The 20,720-nt window shown below is 34.8% G+C and overlaps 1 protein-coding gene across 1 annotated transcript in view; it reads right to left on the reverse strand.

Annotated features, from left to right (window-relative positions):
• Nucleotides 1–20,720, reverse strand: part of Gpr158 (G protein-coupled receptor 158) — a 480,026-nt gene that overhangs the window by 163,163 nt on the left and 296,143 nt on the right. The window contains exon 5 of the mRNA XM_015495224.2: nucleotides 17,389–17,612. Within this exon, the coding sequence (XP_015350710.1) occupies nucleotides 17,389–17,612 (224 nt within the window). The remainder of the gene's footprint in view (nucleotides 1–17,388; nucleotides 17,613–20,720) is intronic.

Genomic DNA, 20,720 nt, shown 5'->3' on the forward strand with positions numbered 1-20,720 from the left:
CTCTATTTTTACTCTGCTTTTATAAGACAAGAACTCTCTCATCATGTGCCTGTGGTCTGAAAAGTACATATTGGGAAGGCTGTTTTCAGACTTTTATAATTTACAAAGATTGTGTGATTTCCTGACTCACACAGATCTATAAATAGAACTGAATACTTATTTCAGCATTAGTTCTGATACCAACAGAATAAATAAAATCAGCACAAATGGACATGAAAATTATTTGATTACTTTTTATTACCGAATCTTAAAATACAAATTCCTTAAGTAATACAAATTTTTCAATAAAATCTGAGTACAGGGTCTTACAGTTCACCCCTCTTCTCCACACCCATTCCCTGGGGCATGTTTTTCCTTTCCAATAGCATCAGTTAATACTCTGCCATGTAACTCAAATCTATCTCTAGTTCTGACCTCTCTTCTGAGTGCCAGTCCTAACTCCACAAACTAGAGGTCTATGAATGACTTAAACTTAGCCTGTCTAAAATCAAATACATGTTCATTCATTGACATGTATTCCTTTCAAATACCCTCTCTTGGTTAATGGCTTCACAACTTATGTAGAAAATAATATTATAAACTTGATGATCATCCTAGTCTCTCCTCATTCTCTGTCATCATCATTGCTAATATAATGTCATTTCCACTTCCTACTGGACTTTGGAAATCATTTGCTTTCTTCCATTTCTAGTGTTGCTGCCTTAAATCATGTTTTTAATAAATTTTCTTGGAAATAATTATAACAAATCTATAAGTGGTCTCTATACTTTTAGTTTCACACATTCTAAGCCATCTTCCACATTCAGTCAGAGATATTTCTGCCAAATACAAATGTAACCACGTTGTTTCCCTTCATGAATCACTTGGATGTTCTCCTATATATAAATCCCAGTTTCATAGGTTAGTTAGCATTAAAGCTGTCCATATTCTATCCCTTACTAACCTTTACACCCTCATCAAACAATCCACAGCTACATGCTGTGCTCCATCCACAGCCATTCTTTGAATATATTGTGCTCTTTTTAATCCCAAGAACTTTATAAATGCTGTTCTCTTATCTATAAAATTCCTACACATCTTTGAGAGTTTCAAAACTCACTTTTTCTGGAAGACATTCCTGATATTTCCATTTAGAATAAAAAGTTACTTTCTCTGTATATCCATTCCAATCTATTTTCTCACTTATTTTTAATGTGTTTATGTTTAACTGTTTCACGAGTCACCTGGAGCTGCTTGAAAATACCTCACAAAAAGTAGAGAATGGATTCCTGTTACATCTATAAAAGGTTTCATACTCCATCTCAAGCTTGCACATTAGCTATGGTATAGATATAGGCTGCCTCCAAACAGTTATTAATACCAATATATCATAAACTGGATGAAGAATGTAAGAGGTTTTAGGGTGACTATTTAGATATAGTGAAGTGGAGGACCCCCCTTGAGAAGTTTAATGATCTGGAGCTTTTCAGTAGTGGACCAGAAGCATCCATTATATTTTTCTAGGGAAATCTTTATCAACATCTCTAGCAATTAGAGAAATTCAAATTAAAACTGCACTGTGAAAATATCTCACTCCAGTCAGAGTGGCAATTATCAAAAATACAAGTAATAATAAATATTGTAAAGGATGTGGGGGAAAAGATTCACTGGTGGAAATACAAATTTGTACAACCACTATGGAAAGCAATATGGATATTCCTAGGAAAACTTGGAATCAAACCACCATTTGACCCAGTTATCCCATTCCTTGTTATATTCCCAAAAGACTTAAAATGAACATACCACATTGACACAGCCATATCAATGTTTATAGCCACTTAATTCACAATAGCTAAGCTATGGTACCAACTTAGGTGCCCTTCACAGAAGAATGTATAGAGAAAATGTGATATATACACACAATGGACTATTACTCCGCCATAAAGAATAATGAAATTATGGCACTTGATGGTAAATGGACAGAACTGGAAACTAATCATGCTAAGTGAAATAAGTCAATCCCCAAAAAACCAAAGGCCAAATGTTCTCCTTCATATGTGGATGCTAACATATAATAAGGGTGCTAGGAGGGAAGAATAGAAGTTCATTGGATTAGACAGAGGTATTAAGGGAAGGGAGGGGGAATGGGAATAGGAGAGACAGTAGAATGAATCAGATATAACTTTCCTATATTCATATATGAATACACGAGCAGTGTAACTCCATATCATGTACAACTGCAAGAATGGGATCATAATTAGAATGAGTTATGCTCCTTGAATGTATAATATGTCAAAATACACTCTATTGTCATGTTTATCTAAAAAGAACAAACAAAATTAATTAATTTAATTAAATTTTTTTAAAAAGTATGCTAGTGTAAAATTCAATAATTCAATTTCTTATAGAAGAAATTTCCTTCTGGACATAAAAGAAAGAATCAACTTAGGAAATTGGAATCAAGTGATGACATCATTCCCCGTCAGTGGACTTTTTTCAATTCTTTTAAACACACACACACACCACACACACATACACATACACACACACACACACAGTTTTTGTACTCACAGAGCATTCAGTTTGGGGGGAAAGACATACATCATAGACTGAGATAGAGGAAGTTTCTCTAAATCTGTGGTTCTCAACCACTGAGAGTAATTTGTTCCCATCAAGAGATATTTGACAATGCATCTAGTGGATAGATTCTAAGTGGCTGAAGCCTGGAATACTACTTATTTCTCTCCAGAACAAAGCTCTTCAGAGGACAGCTCTAGTCCACTGTGAATGGTGCAGATGTTTAAGAAACCTTGCTCTACAGGAAAACTCTCCAAAACTGCAATGGGACATAGAGAAGAAATCTGACCAGCACTGAGGGATTAGGACAGGCTTTATTGATGCTGGTAGATAAACTGAGATTTGGAATATGTAAAGGAGTAAAAGGAGGAGATGATTAGGTGGAATGGAAATAAGAAAAGCAACAACATTCCAAATAAAGAACTAGCAGATATCCAATCCCAGGATATCTTACAAGTAAAAGAAGGGCATAGCTGGAGTAAAAAGAAGAAAGGGGAAGGAAGTTAGAGTTGAAGTTGTAATGATAACCATTGCCAATCATGTTGGTTTTTTCTTCTAAATGTGGTTTTGGATACAGCAGTGAAAAATCATCATAGGGTTTTGGAGAAAAGGAACTGGTATTAAATGATGAAAACAGATTTTAGAAAAGATCCAGGTGTGGGCTGGGAATGTGGCTCAAGCGGTAATGCACTCGCCTGGCATGCGTGGGGTGCTGGGTTAGATCCTTAGCACCACATAAAAATAAAAAAAAAAAATAAAGACGTTGTGTCCACCAAAAACTGAAAAATAAATATTAAAAATTTTCTCTCTCTCTCTCTTAAAAAAAAAGATCCAGGTGTGGTAAAGGAGATGTGGATGAATACAGGAAGATACTATAACAATATAGGAAAGAGCTCTTGGACTACAGTGATGGCAGAGGAGAGAGAGAGAGAAGTGGATCAATTTGAAAGTACAAAATTGACAGGACTTTGTGTTTGATTGGTTGTAGAGAATGAAGAAAGAGTAGGGTCAAAAATGATACTGTGGTTCTGACTCCCAGATATATGGTAAGGTGATCCCTGACTCACAAAAGAGTGAAAGCAGAGTAAATTTTACAAAGATTCACACACTGGTTTTAAACATACTGATGTACTGATATACAAACAAAGATATCAATTAGGCAGTTGAGGACATGGGTCTGGAACACAGAGGTGTCTGTGGTTGCCCAGGCAGAGAAAACAGAAGAAAGGGCATTGGGTTCAATTGAACTTGAGCAACCTCTATCATTTAGATGTGATTCTCATCTGCTCTCTGCTTTTGTTATGTCATGTCTTTTTGTTATTTCCTGTATTTCTCTCACTGGTCAACCATTAGTGTTTGCCTTCTGCATTACTGGTTAATTTGTTACTGTCCATTACTGCTCATTTACTTTTAGTCAAATATTCCTCTGTTTGCTTATTTGTGTAAAATAAAAAATAAAAAGTCCACAAAAGTCCTTTCTGGTTTGTGCAGAGTTAACTGTTTCTCTTAGTCACTTCATACTGCTAACATCCAGAGCGGTTCAATAAAGGACTTTCTTCCACATTTGATTTCTTTTAGAAACAGATTTCACATTCCTGCCCTCTCTAAATTCATAGATATTTTAAAATAAATTTCCTTTATAGCTATTTTTATAGTCTGAAATAAACAGCTCACAAATTTAATTTCACCAAGGGAGTTCTGAACTGAATGGTGCCCCTTCTCTCTCTGTTCATGCTCCATTGTCCCTGAAATTCACAATCTTCAAGGAACATAACTTTCCTTGATTTTACTTCTCCCTGACCAGGAAAAGCCAAAAATATTCATTAACTATGATAGCCACAAGTTTTAGTGTTTATATGACTGTGACAAGCACAAGATCAATAAATAAAAGTCTCATTTCTGTTACCCTAGATAAGAAATACAGATTTGGGGGGTTTACATCCAGCCATAGAAAAGGACATAAAAGATCGTTTTCAAGATTATAGATTAATGGTTCCCAATCCTGGAGGTATTTCACAAATAACTGTGATAATTTAAAAATTACACAAGCATGGATATTGTATTTTAAGAAACTCATTTTGAGAAGGGTTCTACTCATCTTAATTTTAAAAAGCTGCAGCTGGAATTGATTGTCTATTAGATTTAACTGAGACCTACCCAACACAAGAATATGAGGAATAATTGTCACCTACCAGCAGTGAGTGTCTAATAATAGGGTCTAAATAGGCCAAGTAGTCTCTATCAGTCAGAAGGGTGAGGACCATGGAAAGAATTCAAAAGCAGAAGGGGAAAATTTCAAATCACAAGATCCCATAATAGAAAAACTGTTTATCTTGGCATTGCCAGCACATACCATTCTAATCACTAACTTAATCACATAAAGAGATACTTTTAAATAGAAGCAGATAGCCAGGGTACAGCAACAGAACCATGGCCTTAGTGAAGTATTTGTATATGCTCAGTTAAGGAGAGCACTGAGTAGGAAGAGAAAATTCTATAGAAGTCTAAAAAAGAGTCCTGAAGCTCAAACAAAAAAGGTAAACAAATAGTAAATATGGATAATCATAGCCTTCATAGTAATTATGAATTAAATTTCTACTGCCATAAAACAATAAGGATTATGGCTTTTTAAATTGGTTTTAAGATTTTGCTATTACTAATCATCTTCCTATTCTTCTTACTTTTCATAAGGAAAATGGCTGAATAGTTTAGAAATGAGAATATGAATTCTCTAATCTATTTTAAATGTGGTCCTTACAATGGTTAATTTAAATTGTCAACTTTTGGATTAAGAGATGCCAAGGATTAAGAGAGTTATGGATGTGTCAGTGAGGGTGTGTCCAGGAATGACTGGCATGTGGAATGGCCAACTGAAATGGAGATCCTCCCTAACCATGGGCATCACCAACCAATAGGATGATGACTTGGATGGAATAAAAGTAGGAATAACAAACAAGCAGTGGCAGATGGAAGCTCAATTCTCTTGAGGGTTGTTGATTGCTGCTGTAATCATTGTTGGATTCTTGCTTCTTCACTCTTCCAAAGCAGACTTTAACAGTGATTCTCCAGAAGGCTTAGGTCTCAGACTAGGGTAGCACCGTTGATCCCTCTTTTTCTGGAGCTTTAGTCTCTTAGACTGTGCAGCTACTGGTTCTCTCAGCTCTCCAGCCTGCACATGGTCATTGTGGACTATCCAGGTTCTGGTTTCAAAAGTCAACCTAATAAGTCCCCTTTTTATAATTATACTTCCTGTTGATTCTGTTCCTCTAGAGAACCCTAATATTGTGCTAGAGCTAAAATTTTACTGAATTACTATAATGTCAAAATAACCATATCTGAATATTATATTCTGGAGTAGAAAATAATATATTATGTTTAAAATCTCTCAGCAGTATCAAAAATATTATTATAATTAAATTTAGAAATGTTTAAGGTGAAATGATTAAAAAAAGTGGAAGATCATGAGAATGGGTAAATACACTTTAAAGAAATTTTAATTTCTCAAAAATTCTGTACTTTTCCAGGATGTTTGTAAATGAAAAATAGTCACTTTGCTAATTAGCATTACAAAGATAATTAAAGCTTCAGAGACTTTGCAAAGTAAGATTAAAAAGTCAGTGAGAATGCTCTTCTCTTGAACTCAAATTTTTTCATGTGAGCTTGGTCTTCTTCCAAATGAAACAGTTATCCTAATATGGATAATTAAAAGGGAAAATGGAAACCCATGTTCAGCTTCTACAAATGTCAATTAGCAATCAATTAATGGAGCTATTGTTTGAGAAACTTGTTTTCTCTTTTATTGGCTATTTGGCTACTATAAAGGAACCCAGCTGAAGGCATGGTCAATACTATTTTTTCTCAGAGTAAACCAGAGTTCAATTCAGTCTGAAGATGGTGGCTCAGGTTCATGTGCTCAGTCAGTGTTCAGTCCATTTATTTTCTCTGATCTATGATGAAGAGATACCCAAGGGGTAATCTGGAGGAAGAGCTCAGATCTACAATTGAGGTGAAACCCCAGAGAAATCTCTCTCTTAAATATTGCAGAGTAGAAAACCCATCAAGAAGAGGCACAACGTTTGCACTCAGGAAATCAGATTATGTAATTATAAGTAATAGAGCATGCCTTTTATGGACTTGGAAGGGAAGGGTAAGATAGATCCCTAGATTCATGACAGATATCACTAAAAATCTCCAATGGAAAGGAAGCCTTAGAGCCCTGTGATTTTAACTGGTTGAAGAGTGAAAGCTAGAAGACAAAAAACACTAAAGATCCCAGACAATCTTGGGAAACAGTATGAATGACCTCTTCAACCCTTCAAAGGATGGCTTATGACCAGTGTTTGAGAAACACTGATACAAGAAATTAGTAAGAGTCATCAGAATGCACATGGACAAAATGCACTGTATATCACCAGTGAATGCTTAGCACCAAGAAGCAAGGTACTGAGACCAACAGCTCAATGGTAGAGCGCTTACCTTGCATGTGTGAGGCAATGGGTTCAATCCTCAGCACACATAAAAATAAATAAATAAATAAATAAAAATAAGATGGAAATTGAACTAGGCAACTTATAGTATTTTCAGAGAGATGACACATTTTTGTTAAGGGCCAGATAGTGAATATTTTAGGCTTTCCAGGATGCTGTCTGAATTGTAACTATTCAACTCTATCATTTGAATATGAACTCAGAGACAGAGAAAACATGCAGAAAAACACAGAGAAAAAGCAAGTGTGGTTGTATTGCAATTAAACTTTAGGAACACTGGCATTTGAATTTCATATCATTTTCACATGTCATGAAACATTCTTTTTCTTTTCATGACTTTTCAATATAGACAGCAATACACAATTTGCTTATCTCTGCTATATTGGAAAATATGACTTAAGAAATAAAGCCCTGGCTTTACTTTTAATGAGGATGAACCTAAGTACAGCTATACTCTAAGCTCCTATGACAGCATTGGCTCAAGATGCCATGCAGTTATAATACTTGTACTGAAGAATTATAAAATATGCTCTTTTCATTGAATTTGCAGGATATTTTTTATTTAATTATGAGTACACTGGTTAACAGACTGACCTCAGGAGTATTGTTAGGCATCAATTTTTTCATTTGTAACTGAAGATGATAATTACTGTTATTTCTTTTCCTCCTAGGGATTCCTCTAAAATTAATTAATGGTCACACATTTTAATGCTGGAAATGTACTGAGCAAACTTGGAGAGTGAACATTTTCAAATCTGCTTTAAGAAAAAAATAGGGGCATAAAGCAAAATGCCACTTGCAAAATATTTGCAATTCCTTAGAGGATAACCATTTAGTTAATATAATTACCTATATTAATACTTTATATCTTTCAACTTTCTGTCTTTCCTTCCTCTTAACAGAACTTACTTTCCTTCCTTTCCTCTGTGCTTTCCAACTTGCCCTGGGTCCTCAGCAATCCCTTTATGTGCACTTGGACTTCCCCTTTCCTTCCCACAGTGGCTATACCAAAATTTCAATAGTTTTCTCAAGTCTCTATCACACTTTAACCAAGAACACTCAGTAAATTACCTTGTGCCAAATTCCAGTCAAACAATTTAAGCTAAAATTTCTTTTACTTTGTTGTTTCAACACAAAATTATGAGTACCTGCCCAATCAGCATCATTGCTTCTATAATCACAAATGAAGTACAGATCTTCTGTCCAAAATAAATAGCTCCACCTGTACTCAGAATAATATTCCCTTCTGCTGTTCATGGATCCTTGCTGTTTATTATTCCATGTTTCCCTTATATTTTTCAACCTGCTCTTCTCCTTCCCTAACAATTTATTATTATTATTTTCTATCTTTAAAGATAAACAAAACTCCGTGAACCCTCACTCTGTTGTTTGGCCATTAGATCATGCCCTCTAGCTGCTTACCCTAGCAGATAGAGAAAAAGCATATATTTACATTCTTAACCTTTCTATCTCCAATCTGCCTCCAAATTCACTGAAATCAGACTTCTGCTCCTATTAGTGCTCAGAAATGGCTCAGACAAAAGTTTTCAATAACTCCATAATCAAACTAATAGATGCAATGCCATTTGGAATTTACTGTAAATTGTGTATAAGGGCATGGCCTAATTTTTCCATATGAATAGGCAATTGCTTCTGCACTATTAAATGTGATCCAAATAAAAATCTCAATCTAATAGAATTCTAAATTTAACCTGTTTTTTTTTCAAATATTATATGGAAAAGACTAAAAATATACAAGATATTTTTGAACATCAAGACTATGAGCTACCAACTACTTTAGTCCCAGTAACAACATAATAATTAAAACAGTGTGGTATGGCCACAGCAATGCACTATTTTAGGCCTCGTTCTTCTTAATTGCTCTGCTTCATCTGTTATGTTAACAACTTCCTCTGTTTTGGATCTCTTTCTCCTTCCTTGTCTCAGTAGGGTTGGCTCATACTTTCCATTCCTCCATCTCACTGGCCCTTATTTTTTCTATCTATTCCAAAGATTACTTAAAATGTCCTTTTTATCCAAAAATTCCATCTGGTAAAGCTCAGAATTTTTTGTTTTTAACTACTATCACTGTCTAGTCAACATGCTATTTCTCTGCTTCTTCCCAAATAGGAAAGATTTGGGCACGTGGTTTTTCTACTTTCTCAACCATTATATAAAAATGCATGGCTAAAGTTAACAATAACCTCTATGTTGCCAAATCCACTGCATCTTTTCCACCTTCATTCTATTCTATCACTCAGTAGTAACCAGCACAGTTGACTGTTCTCTACTTTTAAACACTCTCCTCTCCTAAATTTTGTAATAAGAAAATAATCCGGCTTCCCTGTCATCTCTTTGGCTACTTCTCAAATAAAAATTCAAAGGGTTCTTACATTCTACTTTACTTTAGAACATTGAAGAGTTCACTCTTATGTGTTTCTTCTAGTTTTCTCTTTTCTATATTTCCTCTGTGGATAATCTCATTCACTATTACAGCTTAAATTCCTGTATTTAAAGTATTCTGACTTGTAATTTGTAGTTCTATCCTCTCCTCCACTGGGCACTGGCTTGTGTATCTAACTGGCATTCCACTTTGATTTCTCATAGGCAGGTTAACCCTCAGGGTTCACAGATAAACTACAGGAGGCTCAGGTAAATGTAAATTTCAGATAAACAATAAATAATGCTTGAGTGTCAGTGCCCCGTGTAATATTTGGCACACATTTATACTAAAACTTTATTCATTGTTTATGTGAAATTTCAATATCACTTAGAATCTGGTATTTCCATTTGTGAAGTTTGTCAAGCTTAGCTAAACTTAAAATGCCTAAAATGGAACTTCTGATTTTTCCTTCTCCCATTCTTCAAACAACTCTCTTCCCTGTTTTCTGTCTTCCTAATTTTACTAAATAATACTATTCTTCACCAAGTTCCCCACACTATAAACCTTGGGGAATCAAACTTGATTTTTCTTTTCTTCCTTACCTCCTACATCAAATTCATCACCAAGTTTTGTGAGTTCTATCTTCAAGTCTACCTCAAATTTAGCCACTCTTCCCTATTCATATTGCTGCCACTGCCTCCACCAAGACCTCTCCAAACTATCTCTCCAAACTCACTCCTAGCCAATCCCCACTCTTCATGTCCTCTATCCATGATGGCCTCTAGAATTCTCCAAGCTTCTTCACATTTTGGCACCATCAGAGATGTGGCTCTCCCTTTCTGGAACACTAGTCTCCCACCACTATTATTCTCTCTCCCCAACCTGGTTATCCTTGAACAAATGTTTAATGAACACATTAACTGGTAATTGTGCAAAGTCCTTTGCTTACATAATATTTGATGGACTTAAAAAATTAACATGCTGGGAATTTGTTAAAAAACACCAATTATTTCTCTCTCATAATATTTTTAAAATAGCAGGCAAATTACTATGACTAGTACATTAATTTTTAAATGCTATTTTTAACCTACTTAATAAATAACTGGCTTTATAAATAAACATAAGTAAATGCAAGTGCCTCAAGAGAACCTGGTAATTGAGGTCTGGTAATAATTAAGTATTTTATATCTCTGAAGGCATATACAAATATGTTACAATCACTTTAGATGCTCTTCATAATTCATAATTAGCATTGCTGCCACCAGATGGAGTAGAAGGTTATTTAAATGATGTTTCTTAGGCAGCACACAAAGAAAGAGGTTCCTTCTTGTATTTTTTCTATTCTTCTTCTTATCTTATTTACCCTTACCACCACTCTGACATTCAGATACTTACACACACACACACACAAAAAAAATTATTATATAATTTGTTCCTTGGGTTAAGGGATTAAGAATGCCATTAAATTAAAAAATGTGCAGAACAGAAATAAGCAGAGCCAATGAACTTATAAAGTCATAAGCTGGGAGTGTGGAAGAACTTAATTTATTTATTTTATTAGTGGGTATATTATGAATGAATTAGGACATTTAAGGGTTTTTTAGTTATTAATATATAATTTTTATTTTTTCAACTTAGTTGTATATGACAGCAGAATGCATTTTTATTCATCATACACAAATGGAATGCAACATTTCAATTCTCTGGTCATACTCAGTATAGATATGCACCAATTGTGCAATCATACATGTATCTAGGATAATGATGTCCATCTCATGTAAGTTTTGATGAGGCAGAATATAGAGAAAGAAGGAATCATGCCCATCTACAGTTTACATTACTGTAATTGGGCAGGGTTGGCTGGGTCTATATGCTTTAAAATTTAAGATCAAATGGCACTGTAACATATGAGAACATAGTACAGTACAGTAGCTAAAAGATATAAGTTGTAAAGTCAAACAGATTTGAGTGCCAATTCTAACTTCCCCAAGTAACACTGACCAGTTTATTAAGATAATTTGCTTTGATTTATTCAAATGTAAAATGAGGATAATACCCAACTTAAATGGTGGCCATAAGAATTCCATAACTTCAAAGTCATTCAATATCACATGATACTATTTCATTTTGATCATAGCCTGATATATTCTTCTTTATTGCCTGTCATCACTAGCCCCACATTGGAATAGAAACTCCTTAAGGGTCCAGCCCTTGTTTATCCTGTTCATTTTTGTATTCCAAATATAGGTAATTCTTCTAAGCACTTAGTAGATGCTCAGAAGATGATGAATGGGAGGAAGATATGAAGGAAGGTAGGTGCCACAGTCTGACTGGGCACAAATCACGAGCCACTCCAGCAGGAACAAACTTTATTTCCAAACTCCACCAGCACACTCCACACGCTCCCTGGTAACTCTCCATAACGCCACCCACCCACGCAGCCCCCAGGAACACCACACACCAACTGGAACTCCCTCCACTGGGCTGCGTGCATTCACTCAGAACCCCGAGAGAACTCAACGGGAACTCCAAAGTAGCGGGCGCCCAAGGCGGACAGTAAAGGTCTAATATACAATTGAATACACAGTCTGTTTCAATCCAGCATCATTGAGTCACAGCAATTATAGACAGCTTAACTTAATATCATCATCTTAATGGCTCGCCTCTCAACCATTAGTTCTGGCAAAATGCCAGGGGCCATTCCGACTTGGCTGTGGCTCTCAGAAGATAGGCAGAAAGAGATGGAGGGAAAAGAATAAGAAAAGGGAAGGGTAAAAACTAGAAAGTGTCATACACAATACCTAGAAAGTTAAATTTCAATAAGTGGTGGAAATGTTTTAGTGAAGCGGATGATTTAGTACTACTTTAAAACCATTTCACCCATCACTTAGTATTTTACAAGATCACATTTATGAGCTATATATTTAAATATATGAATGACTTAACACAGTTTTGAAGATGCAATTGTTCTCAGTTTGTACTATCAATAGTGCTACAATGAACATGTATGCATATATGTATATATTTGTAAAATTTTCTGCATATATATAATTTCTTCAGTGCAGACATCTGGTATTTTAGTAAAACTACTATGAATTTTTAAACTTTATTACTCATATGCCAAATTTCATCCAACCATTCTACCAATTTAAACAACCATCAACAATGGATGGTAGTATCTAGTTCCTAAGAACTTTATAAACATAGAAAATTATTTTTATAAAAATATATGTCATTTCTTAAATTTGGAATTCTTAATTATGCATGGAAATACAGAATTTTTATATTTCTTTTTTATAATTTTCTAATTAATAATTTTACACATTTTATTGGGTATTTTTTTTTATATAATTGATTCCTAAGAGGAGTTTTGTTGTTGTTGTTTTAGTTTGTTTTTAGATAAAGGATGATAATCCTTTACTATTACATGTCTCAAACAATTTATCTATCCAATTTGCCTTTTAATTTTTTAAAGGTATAATTCTAAAGTTTACCATTTATAATTCAAATGCCCAGTGACCACAGAAAGCAGACATTCCTGATCACTAAAAAAGTAGTTTAAAGGAAAGTTAACCTACAAATGAGCTAAATAATTTCTGCAATTCTGAAATGCAGCTGAAGATCTAAGCTCTATTTTAAACTCTTAAAAATTTTTTCTTGTTGACTAAATACATCAAGGAGTACACATTGTAAGGGGGGATTAGAAACCATTTTTTTTAAAGATGAATATGGGCAGTGGCAGTGGTTGTACAACATGGTTGCATTTAATGCCACTGAAGTGTATAAATAAAAATGGCTAAAATGATAAAATTTAGATATTATACCATAATTAAGAAGTGATCTATCTATCTATATTTTATAAAAATAGGCATTAGGGCATCATAATTAGCCTAGTAGAATTTCATTTAAAAGTCAGTTAAAACATCTTATTTCTAACCCCCAAATTGTCATTGTTATTAACTCTCTTGTCAATTTCTAATTTAAAAAAAGAACTATTACATAAATATCACTGAAGATGTAGCTTAATGGTAGAACACACCTGAATTCAATTCCTTAAACCACCCCCCTAAAAAAAAATGTTGCTATACTTCTGTATATTACTAGAAGAGGAATTGCCGAGTCATATCATAATACAACTTTTTGAGGGACTGCCAAAACTATTTTCCAAATGGATGTACTATTTCACATTTCCAATGGCAATGAATGAAAGTTTTAGTTTCTCCATATCCTCAACACTTGTTACCAGGATTTTTGTATTGTTTTGAAAGGGTAAAGTTTCTAAGCTGCAAAGCCTGAGTTAAAATGTAAAGGACCAGGCATTGTAAACCTGCTTCTAAACTGCAAAGCATGGGTTAAATTCCTGAGGCAGTTAAGACAATGCTCTACTGGCCATTTAGTTGATTTATAGCCTAGGACTCTGTGTAGCTTGTCACGTAAGCATTCAAGACCCTGTGCAGCTTGTCATGTAGGTATTCAAGGCCCAAACCAATCAGTTTGAATGTAACCCCCTCCTTAGGAATGACCTATCACTCCAGCCTGACCTGTTCCTGCCAATGAATGAACTAGTCATGTTTAGGAGTTGTTGTTTGATTTTCCCGCGGTGTATGATGATTTGTTAAAGGAGACTGTGAAGTATGTAAAGTCCCCGCCCTCCCCAAGAAGTGTACTTAAGCAGTGCTCAGCCCCTGCTCTGGGCTCTGGGCTGCTCTCCTTTCTCGAGTGGGCATGGAGCCCCAGCATGCTGGAATCTCAATAAACCCCTTTTGCTGTTGTATGAGTCGTGGTCCCTTGGTGGTCTCTTCCTCCGACGTTCGCCGGACCCTTACAATTTATTTTGTGCTATGCCAGCTGGTATTATGGGCTTGATTTGCATATTATTAATGACTAATGCTGAACATCTTTTCATATGTACACTTACTTGTATTTTCTTAGAAGCAATATCTATTCATATTCTTTGCCCATTTTTAAATTGGTTTTGCCTTTTTATTATTTAGTTATAAACATTTTTTATATATTCTGGATACTATTATAAACATTTTCTGCCATTCTATGGATTACCTTTCTGCTTTCTTAATAGTGTCCTTTGATCCCCAAAGTTTTCAATTTTCATGAAGTTCAGTTTATCTATTTACTCTTTGGTCATTGTGCTTTTGATGTCATATCTAAAAATCACTACCTAGTTCAAGGTTCTGAAGATTTATGCCTATGTTTTCTTGGAAGAAAAGTTTATTAGTTTTGGCTCTTTCATTCAAGTCTATATTCCATTTCTAGTTAATTTTTTATATGGTGTGTTATCCTAATATTAGAGGCATGACAACTAGGCAAAGAGAGGCTAAGCAATTTTCTCAAAGCCTCACAAATGCAAGAGACTGATACAGGATTCCAATCTAAATGATGTGGTGGCAGAGTCTACAAACTGACACACAATTGCTATGTTAATATATTACAACCAGAGCTTTGTTCTTTTGTCAAAATAGATGAGTTAATAAATTAAGCAGTGTTTGTTCTTTTACTTGTGAGTGAGAATGTAGTGGAAAATGCCTAGGGAGATATCAATACTACTCCAAAAAGGGTCCTCAGGTTTCTGCTTTAACCAAAGTAACATTGCAAAGACACATAAAAATTATAAAAGGCAAAACCAAAGTTTACATGCTATAAATCTACAAATTCTATACTAGAAATGTTCTATAGCTTTTACAATTAATCCATTGCTTTCAGTAAATTAAATTACAAGAGAAAATGGCATGAAACATTTCCTTTTCTCAATATACAAGATCTATGTTCATTGATTTTATTAACTTACTAATAAGTTACTAAACTTATTATATTACATTCTGTGAAACTGTGTCTTTAAAATGTGACCATCTTCAAACTATAATGTCTATCTATTCTTACTAGTTCGTATCTCTAGAAATTTCACTGAAATGGTTTATAAGGATATCTATTCTAATAATAGCTCTGTTTGGTCAATAACCTGCCATTTCACATGAAGGTTCAGGGATATTCAAATTATTAATAACTTCGGCAATGTTAACATAAACATAGATTAAGACTTGTTTTTTTCCAGAATTTTCTATTACAGGTTTCTTTTTTTAATATTTATTTTTCAGTTTTTGGTGGACACAATATCTTTATTTCATTTTTATGTGGTGCTGAGAATTGAACCCAGTGCCTCACTCACACCAGGAGAGCGCACTACCACTTGAGCCATAACCCTAGCCCCATAGGTTTCTAATATTCAATATAAAATTCTATCTACCTTGTATCACTGATTCATTAATGATTAAAATCAACTAATATTCACAAAGAATTGTGTGTTATACACTATGTAAATGAATTCATTATGTCAGAGACATTTCAGAGCAGTTCATTAAATATATCTGCTCTGCCACCGTTTTTTAAAAAAACAATTTCATCTAGAATAGAGTATTTATATATTTCCTAATTCCATTTGCCTACTCTTTCATTATATATACAATTTAATAAGGTTTGTTGCAAAAGAAAAACATATTAGTTAAATGAATAGCAACTTGCCTATTTGCACTTTCTTGCTGACTCAAAACTAGATTTTAATTTGTGCTGCATGTTGCTGTTAATGAAACTGTCTATTTAAAATAACTATTGAAGTCTATAACATTAACATAATGGATACATTCTCCTAGAATCTTAACAGAGCCTTTTTAAAAAAAAGTTAACTTGAGACTTTGTAACAGATACCATTCTTAGAAGGTTGTTTTCTTTTTAAAATTTCTAACTGGAACATTTTATAATTTTGATAAACTCTATAATCTAAACCAATATGTACAACTTTGCCAACATAAAAAAGTCATTTGAGCTCAGAAAAGGCTGAAACTTCAAGCTTAATTTTCTTCCTAATAGCTCCAATTACTTTGTATTATCACCAGAACCACAAATTCTACAATACTGGCTACATATAATCTGTTGGTGACCATTGAGGAAAGCTCTCCAGAAACCTCTACCTTGAATATTTTATTATTTTATTTAATATAATAATAAATAATATTTATTATTTCATTCACCCCTGAGAAGCATACAATGCTTCCACTACTCTGACATCTCAGAACAGGACTAAAGCAAGTCACTTGAATATGTACTTAAAAATTATACTGGCAATTATTTGTATGATTCACGCTTTCCAAGGAATTAATAAAACTAATATTAGAAAGTTGAACAATAACCTTCTATCAAATTTGATTGTCTTAATATAATCAAAGTATAAATACTTTCTAAAATACTAAGATATGTGAGTGTGTATTTTAAAAAATCATTTCAAAACATGTTAAATGATGATCATTTTAATGTTTTGTTTTGAATTGAAATTATTGAACGTAGACTATATATTCTGAAAATAAACACAAAGAAATGAAATTGTTTGTGTATCAAATAAATAAAACAATGTTAATGAAGAATAAGAAAAAAAAAGTAAGTTCTTCCCAGGATCACTATTATCCTATAAACCAAATACAAGGTCATGAATAAATTTTTCAGAGTATAATGTGTTCAAAAATTGTTGAGTCCTTTACTATCTTAAAAAATGACTAAGAGAAATAAAAGAAATACTTAAAAAATAACAAGTCTTCTATATATGAAATAAACTAACAATACATTGAGTATAAGTAGAACAAGTTCCTGTCAAGAACAAACAGAGACGTAAAGGAGAATGCTTCAATGCAATGAAGCACTAGAGCCACATGCTAAATGTTGGTGCTGGGAGCAGGAGGATGGGATGTCAGTAAAACAAAATATTAAAGTATCATGTTATTAAACATTATTTTTCTTTGGAAGCTAAAGAATATACTTTTCATGCTCTAATTCAATCCTATTATAGAAACATTTTTCTGCTTAGCAGAGAAGTAACTGAGATTGGAAATTCAATTCGCAAAAAAAGAGAAGTAACTTTGTACAAAGAAGGAAGATCATAACCAGGGTACCTGGGTTTACCTTTGCTTTTCGAAAGTGGTAGACCACCATCATGCTGATGAAGTCAAGCAGCATACACAGGGCTTGGAAGGAGATGATGGCAAGTCGCAAATACTTATCCTCCTGGACAAAGCATGGGCTGTCATCAGCACAGTAGGGGCAACCCTCTCTGCAGGGTAAGCAGACATGGGTTTCTTCTGATACATCTTTTGTAATTCCTGAAAAATGATGATCTGGACCCCTTCCTGAAAGTTCCAAATAAAACCATAGTGTTATTTGCACCTCTGAGGTAGGTGAGACAGAGTACAATGTCAAAACACATCTTTGCCTCTTTATTCCCATTACCATTTATTATAGACCTTTTGTCAACTCTCCTGCTGGGAGAGAGACTTACTTTGCTTTTGAACTCAAAATTCTTTTGATCCCTTTGATTTTAAAAAGAGTGATTGAGAAAAATTAGCAAAAATGGGAACAAAACTCCTTGAGGGCAGAGAACTCTCTACTAAGTCTCTTATATCATCATCTACCACTCACCACATGATGATACTCCCTAAAGCACAAATCATATTCTATACATATTCATGAAAGAATTAACTAGAAGAACGACAAGAAAGTTGATGTATTTTATGTGCCAAATAAATATACTTAGCACTTTTTAAACTTTTTGACCTAGATGGCACAGAATCCAAATGAGGTTTTGATTGCATCTTAATTTGTCAGGGATCTAATCTACCAAGTTCATTAGGTCTAAATTGGATAAAATTGTACTTAAACAACAGTTGTTCAGTGTGCAATTGCCTAATGATGGTTCATCCTTTGGGCAGAGTACAATCCGTACTTAAAAATTATCATGTTATTTCACACTTTCATAGGATATTTCCATGCTATGCACTAAGTGAAGCTTTTGAGCCTCCATTTAATTTTAGATTATTCGTAAGTTACTAAACGTAAGTTAACTCTGAAGGCCACTACCTAAATGTTATCTTTAATTACTGAATTGACTTTAGCACCAACAAATGTCCAACTAATAACATATACTAAAATACTCAACTATTTCCAACTATGAACTCAACATAAAAGATGTTAGTGAACATGTACATAGTCCAGTATACAATACAACTCTGTTTACTTAGGAATTTGAGGAAAATGTTCTTCTGGTTAAGAGTGTTTTGATAACAAAGTTTAACAGAAAGTTTTTATTTCTTTAAAACTTTTTACTTTTTGAGGGGGGCAGATATTAGAGATTGAACCCAGAATGATTAAACACTGAACCACATATCCAACCCCTTTTTACATTTTATTTTGAGACAAGATCTCACTAAGTTGCTTAGGACCTGGTTAAATTGCTAAGGCTGGCTTTGAACTTGTGATACTTCTGCCTCAGACTCCCAAGTCACTGGGATTACAGGCTACCATGCCTGGCCTATTTCTTTAAATTCTTGTTAAAGAAATTTTTCTAAAATATATTTGTCTGTTTTTGATCAGTAAATACAGTTAAAAAAGTATAGTTGAATATTTCTTTGATGATTCAGGATATATTACTATTTAAGGCTCACTACTCTGTTACACAGTGAAAAGTCTAGGATTTTAGTGCCAAGTAGACATGGTTCCCATCCTTAGAGAGCTCTGACATTAAACAACTCACCTGGGCCACTTTGGATCTTAGTTAACTTATTGATGAAATATTAATTACTTTTGAGATTAAGTGAGGTTATTTATGTAAATTGTAATGACTGGCTTTTTAGTCTCTTCTCTAGACAAGGTAGATACAAAGAGGAATTGGGAATTCAGCAATACCTTAAAGAAAGCTATTATTCAGAAAACAAGGAAAGTAGAAGAAAGAAGTAAGGTGTGGAAGGCTGAATGAGTATGCTAAATTTCATTACAGACAAATTAAATTTGAGGTCCAACTCACAGTCTAGTAGAAATAATTTAAAAAGTGAGAAATAATTCAAGACTGGATTGTAGGAACCAGATCAGTGACACAGAAAGAGCCTACAGAAAGATCCAGGAGTGGATGAGATAATGGTTGGGGAATGTGAAGAGGACAACACTTGAAATAAAAGTATTTACAATGTCAACACAGAAAACTGAGACTTACTGGATAATGTTGGAATGCAATCAAATACGATGAGTGGGAAAAGGCTAGCAGAGAGTTAAGGATCTTATCCTTTGTTGACCTTTAAGATGGTACATTCCAAAGACTGGTAGGGATTGTAATTAAATTTTCAGGGTTTAAAGAGTAAATAAAAGTAATAAGATAGACTATTATTTCAATAAATGCTCAATTGAATGAAAAAAAATAAGAAAAGCTTGTGGTTACTAGGAATAAAGATGGTATAAAAATAGAGTTTGGCTTTTTTTTCCTAACCAAGTGAAATTTGAATACAATGGTAGTCAGCAAAAGAAACCATGACAAAGTTGAGGGCAGATATGGGAAGACTACAAAGAAAGAATGTGAGATATTAAGATTGAATATAATCAAGAGTACAATTGGAGAAATTAACTCAAATACTTATCTCTTTTAAAACTGGAGAGTAGGGGGTTGGGAGAAGATGGCGGCGAGGGGAGTGCATTGCCCCCATGTGCTGCGTCACTGTGTGGGAGAATGACGAGTCAGGACTGCTAAAGGCTATCTTGTTAGGAATTTCGAGCAATAGTGGGGTGCTCCGGAACCTGGAGGAAGGATTTCCATTGCACGAAGATCGGCTGCAGGGACTCAAACGCAAGAGATTTGTCGCATGGAGGGTAACACTGCTTATTCAGCAAATCGCCCCGCGGCTAGAGTCTGCGGCGCGCGCTGGGAAACGAAGAGATAGGGACGCAGGGATACAGTGCTGCAGTTTCTGCCAGCTGTGCAAGCACCATACTCAGTGCAGAATTCTGGGTTCTAGACGGGGGAAGGAAGCAGTCCAATTCGGTTCTCCACACCGGTCAGATCACAGAGGAGGCCAGCAGCCACCATCTTGGAGAGCTGACGTCACCATCCCTGTTTTCGACTGACCGCAGCTCATTCAGCCATAGAACAGGTAATTTCAGGCTGCCATTCGCCTGCGGCTTGCAGACAGATTACTCAGGCTCAGTGCTAGATAACCCACGGAGACTGCTTCTTGGAGCCTGCTCTTATCGGAGCATACACCGAGCACGGAGCGGCTGAGTTCCGGCTCCTGGAACTGCTCTGGCCCAGGGCTAAGGAGCCCGCGGAAACCGCTTCTCGGTCCGGGTCCTGCTGAGTACTGTGGAGGTAAATACCAACCAAGCCTTCGTGGGCAGAGGCAACAGGACTGAGACGGGGCCTGTGAGGGCCAGTCAGGACTCACCCGTTTCTTTGGTCACCCGGCAAAGGGAACGAA

This window comes from Marmota marmota, unplaced genomic scaffold, assembly GCF_001458135.2.
Source record: "Marmota marmota marmota unplaced genomic scaffold, marMar, whole genome shotgun sequence".
Classification (NCBI taxonomy): domain Eukaryota; kingdom Metazoa; phylum Chordata; class Mammalia; order Rodentia; family Sciuridae; genus Marmota; species Marmota marmota.